This window comes from Heterocephalus glaber, unplaced genomic scaffold (assembly GCF_053883595.1).
Source record: "Heterocephalus glaber isolate CG9 unplaced genomic scaffold, H.glaber_assembly_v1.0 deba00000071, whole genome shotgun sequence".
In the NCBI taxonomy this organism is placed as follows: Eukaryota; Metazoa; Chordata; class Mammalia; order Rodentia; family Bathyergidae; genus Heterocephalus; species Heterocephalus glaber.
In genome coordinates this window covers 18,782,787-18,802,104 of record NW_028258137.1, presented here as the reverse complement: position 1 = coordinate 18,802,104, position 19,318 = coordinate 18,782,787, and the positions used below count along the sequence as shown (strand labels likewise).

Sequence of the window (19,318 nt, the reverse complement as noted above, 5' to 3'; positions counted from 1 at the left end):
TTATACTGCAAGCCACTGGTGGAAAGTTCTATGGAGCCTTGAGGAAATCTGGGTGGGCTTCTAGGAGAATGTGTGTGTGTGTGTGTGTGTGTGTGTGTGTGTGTGTAGCTTGCTTCAAGTGGGAGCAGTATAGAACCCCAGGTGGAGGGTACATCAGTAGAAAAAAAGGCTAGAGATGGAAGGCCTTTAGGGAAGCTGGTCCAGCAGCCCAGGGGACATGAATAGGTTGGTGCTGGGGAAACAGGCAGCTGTTCTCAGGCTTTAATGTCAGAATCACTGGGCAGCTTGTCAAACATGCAGATTCCTGGGCCTACCCCAAAAGTTGATTCAGCATGTCTGTGGAGGCCCAGAAACCAGGTAGGCACAGCAGGGGGTGGGTGGCTAGGTAGGTAAGCAGGTGTCTACTATACAGGAGAGCAAGTCAAGAGCTTGTTCTCAGGTATCCACCTTACTAGAAAAGGTGGCAGTACTGGCCTTCGGTGCTGCCTAAGCTGAGAGGAGGTGGCTGATTGGTCTCCCCTAGCTGGGATGGCTGGAGAGGGCTTCCAGGAGAAGGTGCTGTATCCAGGCCTTGAAGGAAGAAGGATTTTGTCATTCTTTTTTTTTTTTTGGTACCGGGGATTGAACTCGGGTCCTTGCGCTTGCTGGCCAGGCGGCAGAACCACTGAGCTAAATCCCTGGCCCCTGGAAGAAGGATTTTGATCAAGGAAGGTGGATGAGAGCCTTCCAGGTAGAGGATACAAGTCTTGTAATCAGATTTGTTTCCCAGGCTAGTGTGGCAGCTGGGTAGAAAGGCTGTGATCCCTCTGGATGGTCATGAATACCTTACCAAGGTCCAAGAAAAGTCTAGAAGGTTTGGGGTATCTGTTGCTTGCACTGTTTTGTGCAGTACTGAAGAAGGGTGTGCAAGGTTTGGGGTGGAGCAAGGGAAATGACTCTGGGTCTCTTATCACAAAGCCCACTGATATCCAGAGCTCACATTTTATTTTGGATTGATTCCTGTTGACAAGGAATGGGAGGCTGAATGAGGGTTGGGCAAGGGGAAGGGGAGGGAGACCCATCTACATTTATGATCTCAGTGGAAAAGGCTGCTGTGAGGAGATTCTGCTGCCAGTGAAGCCACAGAAATGGGCTTCATGAGTCACTGCTCAGTCCTGCAAGCTCAGCTCTCAGAGCCTGCTGTGGTCAGCCGCCCCAGACTGGCTCCAGGCTCTGCTCCCCCAATGTTTCCCACTTGGCCAAAGTCTGCCCCTGCTTCTGTCTGTGACTTTGCCAGCCTGGGACTATGCATCCTATAGTTCTCTGCCTCTTCTGTCTGCCTTTCAGGACTAGCCTCTGAATTTGTCTCTTATCTATGACTCTGGTTTCCATGTGACTCAGATGGGGAGCCTCAGGAAGGTAGGAGGAGTGTGACCAGTTTCAGGCACCGCTAAACAACTGTTCTGTGCCAGACACAGTACAAAAGTACTGGACAACATACATCCAGTCTGCTTACAATGCACATTCTCTGTGGAGTGGGGAAGCCAGGGGCCAGCTCTGCCTCTATCTCAGCATGTCTGTGCCTCCTCTGACTGCCTGCTGTGCCAGAGTTAGCTAGGGCCTGTGGCTTGAGCTTCTTCTTTGCATCTGCCACTGGAAGGTTATGTGTGCCTGCCAGCAGATCCCCCCAGCTCTTAGGGCTCCTGGGGGGCTGGTGGGTGGAAGTGGGCAACAGAGGGTGAGGGAGAGAGCTGGAGGGAGTGACTCAGTGGAGGTGGCTCTGGGACAGAGCAGGGAGGGTGCCAAGGTTGAATCAGATGCTCATTGAGGCTGGAGGAGGGAGGAGAAAGGGGTCTGGCTGGGGGCTGGGACAGCATCAGGACAAAGACAAGGCCAGCTCAGCTACTTGTTCCTCCTTTATTATCTTCCTGAGAGTCTATACTCTGGCTGGATGGGTGGGGGATTATTGTTGTTTCCACTGTGCTTGCTGCTCATGTCCAGGTTAATGAAGGAGGCACCTGCCTTAGGGCCAGGGAAGGCAATTACATCCACTGTCCTCCTCTCCCAGGGATCAAGGGCCTGGGCATTCTGCCAGGGCCTAGGCATGGTTTTGGGCTTGGCGCCTTTTTTATTTTCATTTTTTTGGCAACATAGGCAACCTTATAATCTCCCCACAAATTCTGAGAAGTGTCAGGCCAGGCCCACATATCCCAAAGGGACCTCAAATCTCAGAGCTGGAAGTGATCTCACAGTTGTCCAAGTGATTTTCATCAGTTCAGTATCCTCACTGAGGATGAAAATGAGGGGTCAGGGTAGGGCACAAACACAGCCCCAGAGCTACCAGCAGTGAGCAAACATTTGATATATGGGGTCTTCCCTAGTCCTCCTGGCATTTCTGAAGGAAATAATGACTTTCTTGTTTTACAGGTGAAGAAGGTGAGGTGCAAAGAGAAGAGGAGTCCCTGGAGGTGTTGCACCAGGTGAGTGGAGGAGCATGGCTGGGCCTAGTCTCTCTGCCTCCAGGACCCCAACCTCAGCACTATCTTCCTTGGCTGGACTTTTCTGGTAGGGGGGAAAGGGATGCCACTGAATGCAAAGGAGTGAAGGGTCAGAGGCTTCAATGCTCCCTCAGCCTTCTAGTCCAGAAGCACCATCTATCCTGTCACCGGATCCCATATTATCATGGGGTCACAGTACCAATCTCTAGATCACCAGGACAAAGTTTGTCTTGATACGCTGGGGGTCAACCCCGAGGCCTTGCACATACTAGGCAAGAGCTCCATCACTGAGCCACACCCCAGCTTGTACAGCCTGCCTCTAGGTACATGAGCTTGGGGATCTAGAGGGAGATGGGGGCTGCAGTGGTGGGCCCCTCACTCTCAGCCTCCATGAAGATACTCTGTACTGGCTCCAGCAGCTGCTCTGGGCTAAGTCTCTTTCTAGGGGCTTTCTTGAACCCTGGGCCCGTATTTGTCTTCTTTGGGGGCTGTGAGGAGCAAGAGATCCTCCTGCTAGGGGAGCTTGTTAGAAGGGTCTCCCCCAAGTCCCCGCCCCACCCCCATCCGTGGGCTTGCTCACTCACCCTAGCAACACCACTTCCGGCGCCCGGCCCCCAGGAACGGATGTTCTGCGCAGCCTCGACCCCACGCACTGAGACGCCAGGGTGTGTGGGGGGCGCAGGGCGCGGGAGGTGGGAAGCCGCCCGGCCAGTGGCTGCGCCTCCACGCTGTTGGGCTGCCCGACTGTCTGCCTTCTGGGCCTGTGGGCCTCTCTGTGGCACCATTCTTCGGCCCCCAGGGGACCCAGGGGACCCCAGGGGGCTACCCGGGGCCAGTACCCAGCGACCCTGCCCTCCCTTCCTGCCGCCAGGAGGTGGCGCCCTCGGACGCCGGGCGGCTGCGCTGCAGTAGCCGTCGAGGCTCAGTCCGTTCCAAGGATCCCGTCCGACGGCCGTGAGTGTGCGCGGCACCCGCGCCGAGGCCAGGACCTCGCTGCCCCAGAGTAAGTGAGAGGCAGCCCCACTGGCGGGCCTACAAAGCTTGACCAGGCCGGGTCCGAGGGTGGGACACTTGGGCAAAGGCTGATGGGAGTGCAACTAGGACCGGGGCAGAAGGGAGAGACCCCTGACGTTCTTCCCTCTCCATAGGGCTGAATTGTGGTAGCTTCAGCGTTTCCCGTGGCCTGGCACCCAGCCTGGTATTGCCCTCGGAGTCTTGCCCGACCGTCTTCAATCCAGTTCCTGGATGAACTGGGGCCTCTCTTCACACTGAGGCCCAGCCCCTCCCCCACGTGCCCGTAGCAGGCCTACCCTTATCGGGGAGTGATGGAAAAGCCCCAGGAGGTTGGGGCTGAGCCCCCAGACTCTCAGAGCCATACCACCGACTGGAGGTTTGCTGTGTGCAGTTTCAGTGATGCCTGGGAGGAGGAACCAGCTCCTCAGGTGCAGGTTAAGGATGCCAGTCCCCCAAAACTACTGGGGAGCCCCTTGTCCAGGAAGCTACAATTACCTCCACAAATGAGGGCTGCAGATGGGTCAGGGGATGGCCAGAGGAGCACTTTAGGAGGCTCTTCAGTCCAGCCAGAGAAACCAGCCCCCTCCGGAGCAAACAGCCTCCTGGGCCTCATGACCTCCCACCTCAGCCCAGGGGGAGGCTTGATAGGAGACCCAAATCCAGGTGGGGCACTGCCAGCTGGCTTGGGCCCTGGGGGTTTGGACAACAACCTTGTGGGCATTGGAAACCCTTTATCAGAGACATCACCAAAGCTGCTGGAGGCAGGTAAGGCAGGCTGGTCTAGGGATACCTGGAGGTGGGTGTTGCAAAGTGGGAAGGTCTCTGACTTTACTCAGTTGAAGCCCTGATCCATGAAGGGGTCTCTGGATAATGCGGACCCCTGCTATTTCCCTTTCTAAGACTCCAGTGGATCCAGTCTACCTAAGCCTGCTGACTGCCTCCTAGCCCAAGACCTTCCCTGGGAGCTGCTGGCCAGTGGCATGGCTTCTTTGCCAGGTAGTTGGGAGGGTCTAGAAGCTGTGGAGATGGGGTGGCTCAACTGGGCAAGTGTTCATTGCCTCCTCCCCACAGGGACTCGTGATGCAGAAGGCCGAGCAGTGCTGCTTCTGTGTGCCCACAACCCAGCCTGGCTTCACCCCAAGTGCAGCAGTCATGAACTCATCTGCCTCCTGCTCTACCTTCGAGGCATCACTAGGTTTGGAGGAGGAGTTTAGGGGAGTAAGCCTGAGCCAGGAGAAGTCAGAACCTGGAAATCATACTAATCTAAAGCCCACCCCTTTAGGTGTGAAATACAGGCCCTGGGACTGACCATACTAGTTGATGCCCGCATTTGTTCTCCAACGTCTTCACTTTTGTGGGGGCTTAGCCAACTACAAGTGAGTATAAGATCATAGGTCCCTTCCACTCTTTTTGTGTAGAGTTGGAGGCGGGGCTGAGCTCTTGATTCCTTGCAGGAAGCAGCCCCAGGATCTGTGCATCAGGTGCTGCTGGTGGGAAAGATACCAGATGAGGTGCCTTCAGGGCTGCAGGTATTGTGCCAAGTTGGCTAGGAGTGGAGGTGGGTCCTACTCCATCCAGGCCTGGGTCACAACACCTTCTTCTCTTGCAGTTTGAGCACCTGCCCACTCATCAGAGCCTGCTGACCCACATCCCCACTGCAGGGTTGCCCACTTCACTAGGAGGATGCCTACCTTACTGCCACCAGGCCTGGCTGCAATTCCGGATGGTCAGTGCACCTGGCAGGGCCTGGTAGGAGGTTAAACAGGCAACTTGGGCTTGCAGAAGAGCTTCTCTTGGGCTGGCTTGAGAAAGGCAAAGCTGGCTGCAGTGGCATGGAACCTAGGAGGCTTGGGACCAGCATCACACTGGTTATACCTACCCGTTTACAGCGTCTGGAAGCACTACTGCAGAACTGCCAGGTCGTTTGTACTCTGCTTCAGGCAGCCATCAAGAGTGTGAAGGTTGTACCTCAGCCCATGGAATCTGGGGTGAGTGTTCCCTCCTAACACCTCCGTGAACGCTCCCTGACTCTCTTTCTCTCTCATGTTCACCACTCTCTTTTGCCCTCAATCATAGGAAGTTGGCCAGCTGCTACAACAGGTACAGGTCCTGATGCAGCAGGTGTTAGACTCACCACAGCTGGAATGGCTACAACACCAGGGCGGGTTGGAGCTCATGTGGCTGAAGCAGGAGCTCCCAGAGGTTACCCTGAGCCCGGACTACAGGTATGTGCAAGCCCAATTTCCAGATCATGCCCCAGCTCAGCCCACCATATATGTGCCAAGGACTCAACTGGCTGGCTCAGAACCAGCAAGGGTTATGGATCGAAGGACAGGGTAGAGTGGACCAAGGTAAGACTGTGTACCCTACATCAGGCCAGCTGTGGACAAGGCTGACGTGCTGTATGGCCGTGTGGATGGACTGCTGCACCAGCTAACCCTACAGAGCAACCAGCGAGTGCGAGCTCTAGAATCGCTCCAGGCCCTGGAGGCCCAAGAAGGAAGGCTGAACCAGGTGGGAACTACTTGTCCAGAGTGGGCCATGCCCCTGGTCTCAAGTGTGATCTACACTCATGGCAGCTCTCCTCACCTTTTCTTGTGTCCATCAGATTGAAGTGTGGCTGCAGCAGGTGGGCTGGCCAGCACTGGAGGAGCGAGGGGAGCCCTCACTGGACATGCTACTCCAGGCTCAAGGCCCCTTTCGAGAGTTGGACCAGGTTGCTCAGGTAAGTTTAGTCACTTGTTCACTCTGCAGATACTGGGGCATTTTGGCTGCGACTATGATTTCAGGAGAGTGAAGGCAAATTAATACCTTGCTGTCTTGGAATTTACTGTCAGGCAGAGATCATCAGTTATAATCAAAGGTTCGTAGTCATATATGTGTTTGGAAGCTAAGGCAAGAAGCAGTGTGAAGAACTGACCCAGCAGAGGTGTCAGACAAGCTTCTTTTTTTGTTTTTTTGTTTTGGTACTGGGGATCAAACTCAGGACCTTGTGTTTGTGAGGCAGCCAAGGTGCCACTGAGGTAAAAATCCCTGGCTCTCACAAGCTTCTTTTGGGTGACTTTCAAGCTGAGAGCTGAAGAATAAATTAGGGTCTATCAGGCAGATGAGGACTGGGGAGAGAGGTACATTCTAAGTTGTGGAGCAGCATGTTCAAAGGTCTCCTGGCAAGAGGAAGTATGATGTGCCTGAGGGACCATAAGGCTAATGAGGTTGAAATATGGAGCAGAAGAGGAAAAATGGGCAGAGATGAGGTGAGAGGAGGCTGGAAGACTGGTTAGTCGTCAGATCACTGTGCCCTGAAGCAAGATGGTTACATAATCAGATTCCTATTCTAGGAAGATGATCTTAGTTTCTGGGTAGATAATTACTTGGAAGATGGATATGGAGAAGCAATTGCTGCAGTCCAGGAGAGAAATACATTTGCCCCTAAGTGTCTGTTGGGGATTGGTCCCAGGACCTGCCTTGTTTACCTAAATCTGTGGATGCTCAAGTCCTTTATATAAAATGGTGTAATATTTGCATATGACCTACACACATTCTCCCATATACTTTAAATCATCTCTAGATTACTTATAATACTTGATACAATATAGATGCTATGTAAGTAATTATTAATTTTTTTTTTTTTGTACCGGGGATTTAACTCAGGACCTTGCGCTTGTGAGGCAGGCGGTGGAAGCACTGAGCTAAATCCCTGACCCTGTTATTAATATTGTTTAGGGAATAATGACAAGAAAAAGTCTGATATTTTCAATGCAAAATTAGTTAAACCCTTGGACATGGAATGGATAGGCATGGAGAATTGACTGTAGTGCTTTCTTTGGCCAGGATAGTGACAGGCAGATGGATTTGAAAGTTTATAGGAAGTGAATCCAGTTGGGTGTGTAAGGGAGGGGGCAATTGTAAGGACAATTGGGTGCTGTTCTCTGAGACAGCTTAGGGGATGAGGACTTGATGGGCAGGGCCATTCACAAGGCCAGTCTTAGGTATCCTTTTGAGATGTCTGGGAGGGAGGGAGGAGAGCCTGTGGTCAGGAACTCAGAGAAGGAACCTGGGTGGAGAGGACACTTGGTGGCCATGAGTGTATGAATGACATTTGGGGGGTTCTCACATAAGATTGCTGGGGGAGAGACTACACTAGTCTTCAGGTGAAGGAGGGGAATGGGAGGAGGAACCACTGAGAAGGACAAGGAGAGTCAGGAGAATGAGGAGGAATCAGCCCAGGAGAGAGAAGGCTGAATGCTGCTGAAAGGAAGGCCTGAAAAGGGGGGAGTAGAGGCTGGGGTGGGGGGTAGGAAGGCCTTACACTTGGGAGAGACTTGACATGTAGATATCAGTGGAAAAGATCTGGGTTTGAGGCCACACCACCAGGCCTGTTCCTGCTGAGCGCAGTCTGTCTCTGCAGGAGCAGATCAAGCAAGGAGAGAAGTTTCTGCAGCCAGTGGCTGGCTGGGAGGCAGCTGACCTGGGTGCCCCTGGGGCACGGTTTCTGACCCTGCGGGCTCAGCTGACAGAATTCTCCAGGACTTTGGCCCAGCGGCGTCAGCGCCTGGCAGATGCTGAGGGGCTGTTTCAGTCTTTCAGACAGGTGGGAGAGGTGTCCTGTCCCTGGCTTTGTGGTTATGGGACCAAAGCAGTGGCTGTTGCATCTCCACAGCAGCCTCACACCTTCCTGCTTGTCCTGCCCCTTTTCTTTCTTTATCTTTAGTCTGACCCCAAAATCCAACCTCAGGGGACCTGGCGTGGCACCAGCCTTCTGAGGATCCAGGGGGCTGATAGAGCAGAAAGTGTGTTGGGCTTGCTGCGGTTCTCCTCTCATGCCTGCCTGGTCTCTGTGTTGCAGGCTTCAACGTGGGCTGAGGCAGGGCAGCGGGTTCTGGCAGAGCTGGAGCAGGAGCATCCACGGGTTGTGCTGCAGCAGCTGCAACTGCACTGGACCAGGCACCCTGACTTGCCTCCTGCTCACTTCCGAAAAATGTGGGCTCTAGCCACAAGACTGGGTTCAGAGGGCATCCGCCAGGAATGCCGTTGGGCCTGGGCACAGTGCCAGGATACCTGGCTGGCCCTAGACCAGAAGCTAGAGGCTGCATTGAAGCTAGCACTGACAGGCAACACAGCTACCCTGTGCATCACCCGGGTCCCTGCTGCACCTGCCACCCCTCCCCTGAGGAAGTCTTACAGCTTTGATCAGAATCTGGGGCAGAGTCTCAGTGAGCCAGTCAACCACTACCACCATGCCACCACTGTCACTGCCTGCCATGGACCAGATGCTGGAGGATGTCCCCAGCCCAGGTTATTCCCAACTACTATGCCTCTACCAGACACCTCTGACTTCAGAAGCCCCACCAGGTACAGGCAATGGGCAGGGCAGGGAAGATAGTGGAGGGTAGATGACTTGGGTCCTGACTCCACCTACCTGGTAGGCTACAGCTGGTCCTGGCAGAGATGGTGGCCACAGAGCAAGAGTATGTCCGGGCCCTTGAATACACCATGGAGAACTATTTTCCTGAGCTGGATCGCCCTGATGTGCCCCAGGGTCTCCGTGGCCAGCGCGCCCACCTCTTTGGCAACCTGGAGAAGTTGCGAGACTTCCACTGCCATTTCTTCCTGCGTGAGCTGGAGGCTTGCACCCGACACCCACCTCGAGTGGCCTATGCCTTCCTGCGCCATGTAAGCTTCACCAGCTACTTAGCCCCAGCTGATTCTCCACATTCCCCAAAGAGTTGTTGGGCACATGCTTGGAACTAGGCCGGCCCTGTGATGGGTACAGCTATGAGTGAGACCCACAAGGTCCCTGCATCTCAGGCCATTTTTAGTTCAGTAGAGGAGATACAGAAGAGGGAAAAATACTTTCAGATTACAGTTGGGGCTAGGAGGAAAATAAACATGACAGGAACCTGTGAGTTACTGGTCAGGCGAGGTTCCCACTCTAGAGAAGCGAGGGATGGTCTGTGAGCAGCAGATGTTTGAGCTGACCCAGGGAGGAGCCAGAGTAAGAGAGCTTTACCCCAGGAAAGAAAAAGTGCAAACCCTGTGGCAGGAAAGAGACCTGGTAAGCAAGGTAAGTGTGGTTGAGAGTGGTGAGCAAGAGCAAGAGTCTGAGGACGGTGAGACCAGAGAGATGGTTTCAGAGCCATGGGAGGGGGAGAGCTAAATGCAGAGGGCCAGCCTGAGGGAGAGGGGACTTCCTCTCTAGGGGGGCCTGGGCAAGCCCCCTCTGCACAGTGCCTGTTCTTGCTAATCACCCCTCATTCAAAGCAGGATCTGGGAAGAGCCCCCTGAAAGCTGCCTTTTGGCATTTTAGTCTTCTCAAGCTGAGAGAATTGTTGGGCTGGGGTGGGGGGAGCCTTTGGGAGTTGGGTCCCTCACACCTTGGCTGAGCTTCATGTCCTTGCAGAGGGTGCAGTTTGGGATGTATGCGCTCTACAGCAAGAATAAACCTCGTTCTGATGCCTTGATGACCAGCTATGGTCACGCCTTCTTCAAGGTAGGAAACCCTGAGACTGCAGGAGGAGTAGAGGGGTGTGTGGCACACCCTGAGACCACTCAGTGGTCTCCCCTGCACCTGACAGGATAAGCAGAAAGCACTAGGAGACCACCTGGACTTGGCCTCCTACCTGCTGAAGCCCATCCAGCGCATGAGCAAGTATGCCCTGCTGCTTCAGGAGCTGGCACGGGCCTGTGGGGGCCCAGTGCAAGAGCTGAATGCCTTGCAGGCAGCTCAGAGCCTTGTACACTTCCAGCTGCGACACGGCAATGATCTGCTTGCCATGGATGCCATTCAGGGCTGTGATGTGAGTCACTCCAGGTCATGGTGGACAGGTGCTCTGGGTGTGAAGGAAGAGAGCAGGAGGGCACCTACTGGGTCCCAACTTTGCAGGTTAACCTCAAGGAGCAGGGGCAGCTGGTGCGACAGGATGAGTTCATGGTGCGTGCTGGGCGCCATAAGTCCCTGCGCCGTGTTTTCCTCTTTGAGGAGCTGTTGCTCTTCAGCAAGCCTCGCCGTGGGTCCTCAGGTCTTGACACGTTTACCTACAAGCGCTCCTTCAAGGTAGGCCCACCTGATCCTGTCCCTTACCCACTGGCTCTTACCCCTGCCTCACCAGGCCCCTGTCTTCTGGCCACGCAGATGGCAGACCTTGGCCTCACTGAGAGCTGTGGGGATAACAAACTGCGCTTTGAGATCTGGTTCCGCCGGCGCAAGGCCAGGGACACCTTTATGCTACAGGCCTCCAGCCTGGACACCAAGCAGGCCTGGACAACTGATATCTCCTGTCTGCTCTGGAGGCAGGCTGTTCACAACAAGGGTGGGTTCCTGCCCCCTACATCACCCCATACCCCCCTCCTCACATAATATGTGTCTCCTAGGAGCCCAAGGAGGATCTAGGGGCCTGGAGAAGCTTGGTAAGGGGGAGGAGGCCCAGCAGTAGCAGCTAGTTCATGGGAAGGAACTTCAAAGTCCAGCAGTTTTGCTGTCACTCTCTATGACTTTGTTCCTAGTATTAACTTCTGAGTATCAGGGGACTCATCTTTAAAAGGGAACTTATGATACCTGCCCTATGAAATTGTTGGGAAGAAGGAATCTGGCATCAGGAAGGCTCAGTACACAGGATGCTTAATTGATAGGATATGGATATACAGGAAAGACTTATCAGGTATCACCCAGAGGGGTCTCACTTATGCCTACTTTCCACTCAGAGGTGCGCATGGCTGAGATGGTATCCATGGGTGTGGGGAACAAGGCCTTCCGAGACATTGCCCCCAGCGAAGAAGCTATCAAAGACCGCAACATCAACTGTGTGCTAAAGAGCCGAGGTAGCAGCCAGGCTACTGGGGATGGGCTGAAGAAAGCTGTGTGGGAGACACTGGGACCCTCACCCCTGACCTCTGTTCCTCTGGGACCTGAGGCCAAACTGGGCTCTGCCCTGTCCCAACCTGATCCTCTCTCTTATGCAGATATTCGCTCTCGGGCCTCCATTGCTGTGGCCCCACTTAACTATGAGAGCCCCTATTTGGGGGCCTCAGACCCTGCTCTTGGAGACCCTGCCTGTTGCTCTGTTCTGGGGTCCCTCAATCTGCACCTACACAGAGACCCTGCTCTTCTGGGTTTCCGCTGGCCCCTGTACCCTTCCAACTTCTCAGAGGAAGCAACACTGGAGGCCGAGGTGGAGCTGGGCAGCCAACCCTCTTTGAGTATGTCTGGGCTTAGCAAGAAGCAGGAGACACCCCTGGGTCTGGGCCTCTCCTTCTGACAACTCACCCAGTTTTCCTCCCTAGCTCCTGAGGACTCAGAGGTCTCATCCCAGTGCCCATCAGCCAGTGGCTCCAGTGGTTCTAACAGCAACTGTGTGTCAGGGCAGGTCCTGGAGAGAGGCCTTGAGGACTTGTCCTATGTGAGTACTATTTTGCTTTATGCCCATCAGTCCCTCGCCAGCCCAGGCTGGGCACATGGCTGCCTTTCCTTTAGGTGAGGCTGGTGGTAGGTAGGCTAGAATCTTTCCCCAGAGACATCCATTTCCCAAGCCCAGAACTGGGAAAGCAGATCTTCATGCCTCACCTGGCACCACAGGTCTGAGCCCAGGCTTGAAGGGGAACCGTGGATCCAGCAGCTCCAAGGAACATTATCACCTGGCTAGATCTGCATGACCAGGGCAACGCTGGCACCTGGGCCATCTTATTCCACCACCTACATGTGTAGCCATTTTGACTATTCTTTCTGATTTCTGTGGGCATTGATCCACTGGCCTGGGGCCTCTTCAAGGGAGTCTGGCTGCAGAGCCTTAACAAGCACTCTGACCCAGGTTCCTGACCCCATGTTTTCTTCTCCTGTCCCCTCTCCAGAACCCAACCCCATTGTAAATTAGGAAAAGGCCAGGACAGAGAGCAGGTATTTCCATGCTCTGGGTTGGTGGAGTACCATATGGCTCTGGGCAGTTAATTGCTTTCCCTAGTCCTCCGGTGAGACATAGGTGGGTTCCTAGAAGCTACTCCCCAATCCCTGGCCTTAATTCTGAGCACTCCCGCAGGGACCAACCCACCCCATTGGGGCTTTGGCCTTGCTGGTCCTGGCTCCCCAAGCCAGTCCCTAGTTTTCTGGGCCAGTGTCTTTATTTTGACTCGATGCTTATTGCATAGCTTTACGTTGGAGTTGTCTACTATTACCTCACTGTTGTTAGACCTTTGGTATCTCAGAGGAGTCTAAGTCCTTTGAGTTGTGATTTACAGTTTTACTTGTTCATAATAAAAAAACCAAAAACAAACAAAAAAACTAGACTGATTTCTATGCTTGGGTGGGTACATGCATTCTTGGGATTTCCCCAGTTAAAATGAACCTTCACCAGTGGGGGCCTGTTAGGGGCAGCATCTCTGGGTACCCTACCCCTCTTGTAAGTACTTGCCCAGGACAGAGTAAGAGACAGACCTAGACAGGCCTCTCTGGATGAGCAGGTCCACACAGCGGGCATATTTCCTGGCGAAAGGCAGTGTGAGCTGCAAGGAAAGGCCTGTCTTAGCCCTGAATTCATGGCTAGTTGCCTACTGTAGTTCCATGTGAGTGGGGTTCCCTCAACCAGGTGGAGGATGGACAGGGAAGCCCTGTTCTTGGTAATGTTTGATGCTTTAGGGCTCAGTTCTGCCCAAAGGCATCTCACAGGGCTGTGGCTAGGAGTGGCTACCAGGGAACTGAGCAGAAAAACTAGATGTTCAAAACAAGGTTTTCCACTTTCCAACCATAGATGCTGACCTCACCTTTACAAACAATAGATAATAGTAGGCCAGAGGGCTAATAGTAATTGGGTACTAATTTGTTTATAGTAAATTTTGTTATAATAAGGCACTTGATTACAGAAATGCCAGACTAATGAAAAATTAGTTAATTATTTCCTACCCACAATGCTGAAATTATTTTAAGGAATCAGAAAAATAGTTGTCCTATTGAGGATTTTCTTTTTCTTTACAAAGAATGCTTTAAAGCAGCTTAAATATGAAAAGATAGTGACATCATAGCTAAGTAGGTGAAGTACACTTGTTGGAAAGGTCTGACTCCTGGAAGTGCAAGGCTTGAGTGCATATCATGTTTCCCCAAGTGTGTGGCCAGGGTAATTAAGGAATAAAGGCACGGTTATTATCTTTGGAGGAAAACTATAAAAACTAATGGCCTGAATGTTACTTTTTGACTACTCTGGATTGGTTAATTTCAGCTACTGTTTCTCCCTCCCGGGACCAGGGACCAGTGGCCTAGCTGCCTAGTCTTCTGGACATTACTGCCCTGGCCTGCGTGCAGCAAGACTGTCCATCTGAGGCATCCACAAGGGTGCCATTCCTGGGGGTGCAGGTGGGCCTTACCTCCACCCAGCTGTACAGGCGCTCCTGGGTGTGCCGGTCATCCTTGAAGCCAGTGATAGCCAGCAAATCCACCACAAACTGCTTGGGGCTGATGTGTAGTGTCTGCCAGGAGAACGCATGGTCAGGCTAGGTGTGAACATCTCCCAGCCCCTCAGAGTGGTGTGCAGACCAAGGACTTCCCTGGGCCTGCGGGAGGTACAGGGTTAGGAATAGGTGCTCCAAATCTACTTGACCAGTGCTTGGTCCAGATGAAACTGGTCTACCTTCTTGTCTCTGCCCTGTCTGCCACCTTTACGCCTGACTTCTTTCCCTTACCCACATCTCAGCTTGTTTCTTCTTGTCTTACACCACTTACTGCAGGAGGAGGGGGTCAGGTGGAGAAGACACAGGGTGCCCCACGGCCTGGGGTCTGTCGCACATACCCACAGCCCACTGGCCAATGAGACCACTTTGGCTGTGATGGCTTTGGGGTCCTTTTGCCTGATGGAATCCAGGATGACATCAGTCAGGAAGCGGTGACATTTCTGCGCATAGAACATCTCTTCCCAGGATAGAGAGAAACTCAGGAAAGTCACTTCTGTGGAGGAGGGAGAGTGGATATGGCCATACCTACCCACAGCCTTGGAGACCACCATGGGGATGGGGAGAGCCGCAGGGCTCCCAAGGTCACTCTGTCCCTGCAATACCCTGGGTGGGGGCTCCAGCATCTCCATAACAAAGTATGGGGCCAGGTATAGTTCCAGAGCCTCACCTTGGGGCTGGGGGCTGGATGTCAATGACATGTGTCTGAGGTTGTCCATCTGTGTGGTGTAGATGATGCTGTCCTCAAAGAACATGCAGGAGCCATCACTACCCACCACAGGAGGGTGAGTCACTTTGAGAATGACTCCTGGGTTGTTCATTCCACTGGCATTAAGCAGAGGCTGTTCAGGAGCAGGGCTTTCTGTGAAAACAAGGGGAGGCTGCTCTCCTTATCCTTAAGAGCTCAGGCTCAGGATCCAAGCAGGGAGGGGACCTCTCATTCCAACCTTCCAAAGGCCTCTGGCTTCTCGGAAGTGGTACCCTGGGCTTGCAGGGCTGGCCTGACCTCTCTCCTCTTCATTTCCCTGGCATCTTTGCAAGCCAACTTTTGAATTTCAGAACTCCAAAGAACTCTCCAAATTCCTCTGTTGAACTAAGACTGGTACGAAATATGGCCAACAAAATCCAGCAGACATCAGGGCATGGTGGTATACACCTGTAATTTCAGCTACTCAGGTGGCCAAGGCAGGACAATTGCAAGTTCTAGCCCAGCTTGGGCAACTTGTGAGACCCTGTCTCAAAATAAAAAATTAAAAGGGCTGGGAATGTAGCTCAGTGGCAGGGTGCTTGTCTACATTCATAAGGCCCTGGGTTCAAACAAACTAGTAGAGGACTGGGAATCTTTATAAAATTATAAAAATAAAAGGATCTTTTGGGGCCAGACTTTTACATGTGTCCACTGTAGAAGGGTAGGTGATTATAACCCCAAAGCTTGATTGACCAATTTAGGGCTCACAGGTGGAGTCTAAAAAGACCCATCTAAGGAGGGCCTGAGCTACAGAGGGGAAGGTGACAAAGTCCTGTAGGAAGGCCTTTGAGGGAGCAGAGGAAGTACTTGGCACAGCAGTTCTCAGAACATTTCCCTGGGCGGCCTCCCTCTCCCCGCTGCTGGCCACACAGGAGCTCTCGTCACCCCAGCCTCCACAGGCCCTCGTGTCTCCTGGGCTCTCCATCTGATGTGCCTCAGTATCTCACATGCCATGCGTGCTTCTTCTTCCAGATGTACTCTTTCTCTTGTCCAGCCACCTCAGGAGCCTTCCTCACTGGCCCATTGCTTTCCCTGCTGAACTCTTGCCTCTGACACACCTCTCCTGCTGCCACACTTCCTCTGCTCCTCAGCAAGCTTTCTGAAGCACACATCTGACCCCATGTTCCCAGGAAAATCCTTCAGAGGCTGCCACCCACCCCAGAGTCAGAACAGAGCACAACATCCTGAACTTGGCCCACAAGACTAGGCCTGATGACAGCCTCATTTTCATGGCTTCTGCATGGGAAGCCAGGCCTCTAGCTAGACCAGTGTTTCCTTCCACACATATCCTAGACTTTACCCCTCTGCACTGAAGACTTCCCAGCCCCTGACCTCCTTTGTGCTCCTCCTTCCCAAAATGTTCACCACTTTACTCTATGTGGGTCTCTTGGCCTCTTAAGCCGTACTAGTCCACCAGTCATGTCTGTGTTTGCTGCTTGACACAGAGCTGTCATCAGTGAGGGGGGGCTCTGGTGCCCTCTGTCACTAACTTGCTGTCAACTTAGCCAAGCAGTTTGCATTCTCTGTTATACATGAGACTTAGGTCAAGAATGAGACCGGGATGGGGATGTAGCTCAGTGGTGCTGTGCCTGCCTGGCAAGCACAAGGTCCTGAGTTCGATTCCCAGTACCAAAAAGAAAAAAAAAAAGAATGAAATAGGACTCACCTCTCTCCTTTGGCCTCTGCTTGCCCCAGTCCTTCAAGGCTACAGCTCTTTTTGTGGAGAAGTATGACTTAAAGGTTGGCTCTGGCCCCTTGTCTTGTGCTGCTGTTCCAGCCCCTGCCTGTGGACTTGGGCCCTTCTCTGAGACTATGGAATGGCTTTTCCAGGCAGCTGAGGTACTGGGCTCAGAAGCAGCCTCATTTCCGGAAGAGGGATGTGGGGCAACCTCCTCTAAGGGGCTGTTGTGGGGGGCTGTCAGGGGCTGGAATTCCCACTGTTTGCAATTGACCATGTCCCATTCCCTTACCAGGGAGATGAGTTTTTGCATGGGGGTGACAGGAGGGTCTTTGGTTTCAAGTTTCTGTGTGAGGTTGATTGTGGGGCACTTCTTTTTGGGAGGACTCTCAGAGTGGGCCCCCCAGTGTCTGGGGTTGCCACACAAGCCAGAGCACTGTGAGTATGTGCTGGAATTGTCTGCCTTCTTGGCATTTCGGCATAGGGAGACCTGGATGGCTCGGGGGTGCTGTTCAGCCTCTTTTAATTGGCTAGATCTGGCCAGGTTCCCCTTGGTCTTGTTCCATGGATTCTTGTCATTGCAATCTTGGAAGTCCACAGGCATGCAGGCTGTAGTCTGAGGAGGGAAGGACATGGTAGACCTGGGAATGTACATTGTCACCAAAGCCTCACCCAAGACCTACTAAACCGGGCCTCCAAAACTCTACCTGCTCACCCAGAACAATCATATACCTGACAAAGGTGATTGATTTTACCTTTGCTCAATCGGAGTTGGGATGGTGCTAGTCTAGGGGCTGCTCACAGTCTAAAAGAGAGATTATCACCATCCCAGGCTAAAAACAGCCAGCACATCCCTTTGCCCCCAGGGTTCAGAAACAAGATCATGTACTAAGAACCTGTGTAGGCCCTGTTCTTTCACTTCACCAAACCCTCATCCCCCACACACACCCCACACCCCTGAAGTGGTATTTTTTTTTCTTTCAGTACCAGGGATCGAATTCAGGACCTTGCACTTGCCAGGCAGGCACGGTGCCACTGAGCTACATCCCTGGCCCATGTAGTGGTATTCTTGGAAGACAGCTTCAACTAAAGAAGGCTGGGGCTTACTTCCTTAGCATCTCTACTGAACTCCACCAATGACCGTGGCCCTTCTGTCACTACATGCAGCTTCCTGATGGGAAAAGCTTCTTCATTTTCAGATTCTTTCTCTTGGGTCCATGCTCTGCAGAGAGCAAGAGGATTTGGTTAGTGATGGAAGCTTGTTTCAGCCCATCAGCAAGTTGGTTAGATCTGCCCTTTGGTAGGGTATTAATGACAGTGGAGGAAAGGGGGTTTTTAAATGGTTTTGCTTAGGTCACTGGTCAGTCCTGAACCTATTTCATTCCCTCAATCCCAAGGAGGACAGGTCTCATTAGCAGGTGAGACTTAGCATTTCCAAGAGAAATACAAAGGTCCACACTCTAAACATGGAGTCCCACGTAAAGTTTTCTTACTTGTATGCCTCACATTGTGCAAGGGCTTCTGAGAGGGATGGAATGTGGTATTCTTCCACTTCCTGGCAGAAAAGAGGCCATTCCCTGCAAATGACAAGGAGACATCAGACCGGGCAGTTGTGGTGGGAGTGTGTGTGTGAGGGTGCATAAGCTCCCAGAGATGCTGCCTTGAACAACAGTGCCCATGTTGGAAATAATGGAACCTCCTCCCTGAAGTATACAAACTGGGATTTCCTCTGTTGCAGAAGGGATCAACCTCACTGATTTCATCATATGACTTCTTTGCTTTGCTTACTTAAATTCAGATGGTAAGAACAGTTTTCCAAGTCTCAGGAAGTTGAGAATATGTCGGAACATTTGGCCATCCCCATGGATGAGCAGGGTCTGTCCGTATGTGATCCAGTACACTCTCTGAGGGTTGGACAGCAGTTCTGGATACTGGGCAGGAAGGGGTGGTGATGGGGGACAACAGAATCATTAGTCACAGGGCTAGGTCTTTAGTGAGGGACAGGTCAGTCATCTCTCACTTTGTTTTCCTAACTACATTAGAGGCTTTGGGAATTTCCATCTCTTTTTCTTTTTGGCCACAGGGAGGCACAGTGGGGAGGAGCACCCCATCTCGGCTACAGCTTTTGCTAGTCTCTAGATGCCCCCAAAGGCATTTGGAACCCAACTCTATCTCTTTCTTGGTCCAGGCCCCTCAGAACTGACCTCCTCCCTGCCCACACACCTGAGGTCTGCCCTGCATGCTGCTCATTCAATTTGTGCTCACAAAATTTTTTTTATTAGTACATGTTTATAGTATATAATGTTTACAGTACTTGTGTGGAGTTGGTACATGTATGTAACACATCTTAATTCCTTTTTTAAAAATCCCCTTTCCCTCTCCTCCCTTCCCTCCTCCATCTGTTGATCCCCTTCCCATTTGAGAAAGATCTTCCTACTTTCCATTATCTTCTATTTTGCTCTTTATGTATAATATGGGTTTCTCATATAAGAGAAGCCATGGGACTGGAAGTCCCATTTGACCCAGCTATTCCCCTGCTGGGTATCTTCCCCAAAGAATTAAAAGAATCATACCACAGTGATATATATGCACCCATGTTCATAGCAGCACAGTTTGTAATAGCTAAAACTTGGAAACAGCCCAAATGCCCATCAACTGGAAACTGGATAAAGAAAATGTGGGTTTTTTAATAAAATGGAGTACTACTCAGCCATAAAACATGAAAAATTAGAGACATTTATAGCTAAATGGATGGACATTGAGGCAAAACTCTTAAGTGAAATAAATAGGACACACATGTGTAAATACTGAAGTTTCTCTAGTGTGAGAAACTTAAAGTGTAAATAAGGACTAAAAGGTATAATAGATAATGTGAAATAGGAAGAAAAGGGGCAAAGGGGAAGGGGAAGTATGAGGGGTAGGGGAAAGGAAAGAAGGGAATGGAATTAATATGAGAAAAAATGAAAAAATGGA

At 52.1% G+C, this 19,318-nt stretch overlaps 2 protein-coding genes across 5 annotated transcripts in view; one reads left to right on the top strand and one right to left on the bottom strand.

Moving 5' to 3' along the window:
* The first annotated feature begins 3,214 nt into the window (after positions 1–3,214).
* On the top strand, positions 3,215–12,668 carry Plekhg4 (pleckstrin homology and RhoGEF domain containing G4). Its single transcript, XM_004843041.3, has 22 exons — positions 3,215–3,480; positions 3,626–4,256; positions 4,392–4,487; positions 4,563–4,686; positions 4,774–4,867; positions 4,946–5,020; positions 5,101–5,217; positions 5,381–5,479; positions 5,568–5,716; positions 5,867–6,005; positions 6,100–6,216; positions 7,900–8,082; positions 8,338–8,843; positions 8,918–9,164; positions 9,892–9,981; positions 10,067–10,288; positions 10,375–10,545; positions 10,624–10,801; positions 11,193–11,309; positions 11,451–11,687; positions 11,772–11,887; positions 12,064–12,668. The coding sequence occupies exons 2-22, from the start codon at positions 3,803–3,805 to the stop codon at positions 12,067–12,069; spliced, it is 3,537 nt and encodes a 1,178-aa protein (XP_004843098.2). The 5' UTR covers positions 3,215–3,480; positions 3,626–3,802; the 3' UTR covers positions 12,070–12,668.
* A 2-nt stretch (positions 12,669–12,670) lies between these two features.
* The window catches only part of Kctd19 (potassium channel tetramerization domain containing 19), a 37,054-nt gene continuing 30,406 nt past the window's right edge, over positions 12,671–19,318 (bottom strand). For all 4 annotated transcript variants that reach the window (XM_087205168.1, XM_087205179.1, XM_004843235.4 and 1 more), the window contains 8 exons: positions 18,134–18,276; positions 17,839–17,922; positions 17,453–17,567; positions 16,334–16,961; positions 14,590–14,781; positions 14,261–14,415; positions 13,839–13,940; positions 12,671–12,983 (listed from right to left, as the gene is read on the bottom strand). In XM_087205168.1, the coding sequence (XP_087061294.1) occupies positions 12,870–12,983; positions 13,839–13,940; positions 14,261–14,415; positions 14,590–14,781; positions 16,334–16,961; positions 17,453–17,567; positions 17,839–17,922; positions 18,134–18,276 (1,533 nt within the window). In that variant the 3' untranslated portion in view covers positions 12,671–12,869. The remainder of the gene's footprint in view (positions 12,984–13,838; positions 13,941–14,260; positions 14,416–14,589; positions 14,782–16,333; positions 16,962–17,452; positions 17,568–17,838; positions 17,923–18,133; positions 18,277–19,318) is intronic.

Excerpts from the sequence above, each read along its gene's own strand:
- Plekhg4 (XM_004843041.3), top strand. The coding sequence starts at position 3,803 with ATGGAAAAGCCCCAGGAGGTTGGGGCTGAGCCCCCAGACTCTCAGAGC. Across the intron at positions 6,006-6,099 it reads AAGAAGGAAGGCTGAACCAG|ATTGAAGTGTGGCTGCAGCA; the intron begins GTGGGAACTACT and ends TGTGTCCATCAG. Across the intron at positions 11,688-11,771 it reads GGGCAGCCAACCCTCTTTGA|CTCCTGAGGACTCAGAGGTC; the intron begins GTATGTCTGGGC and ends TTTCCTCCCTAG.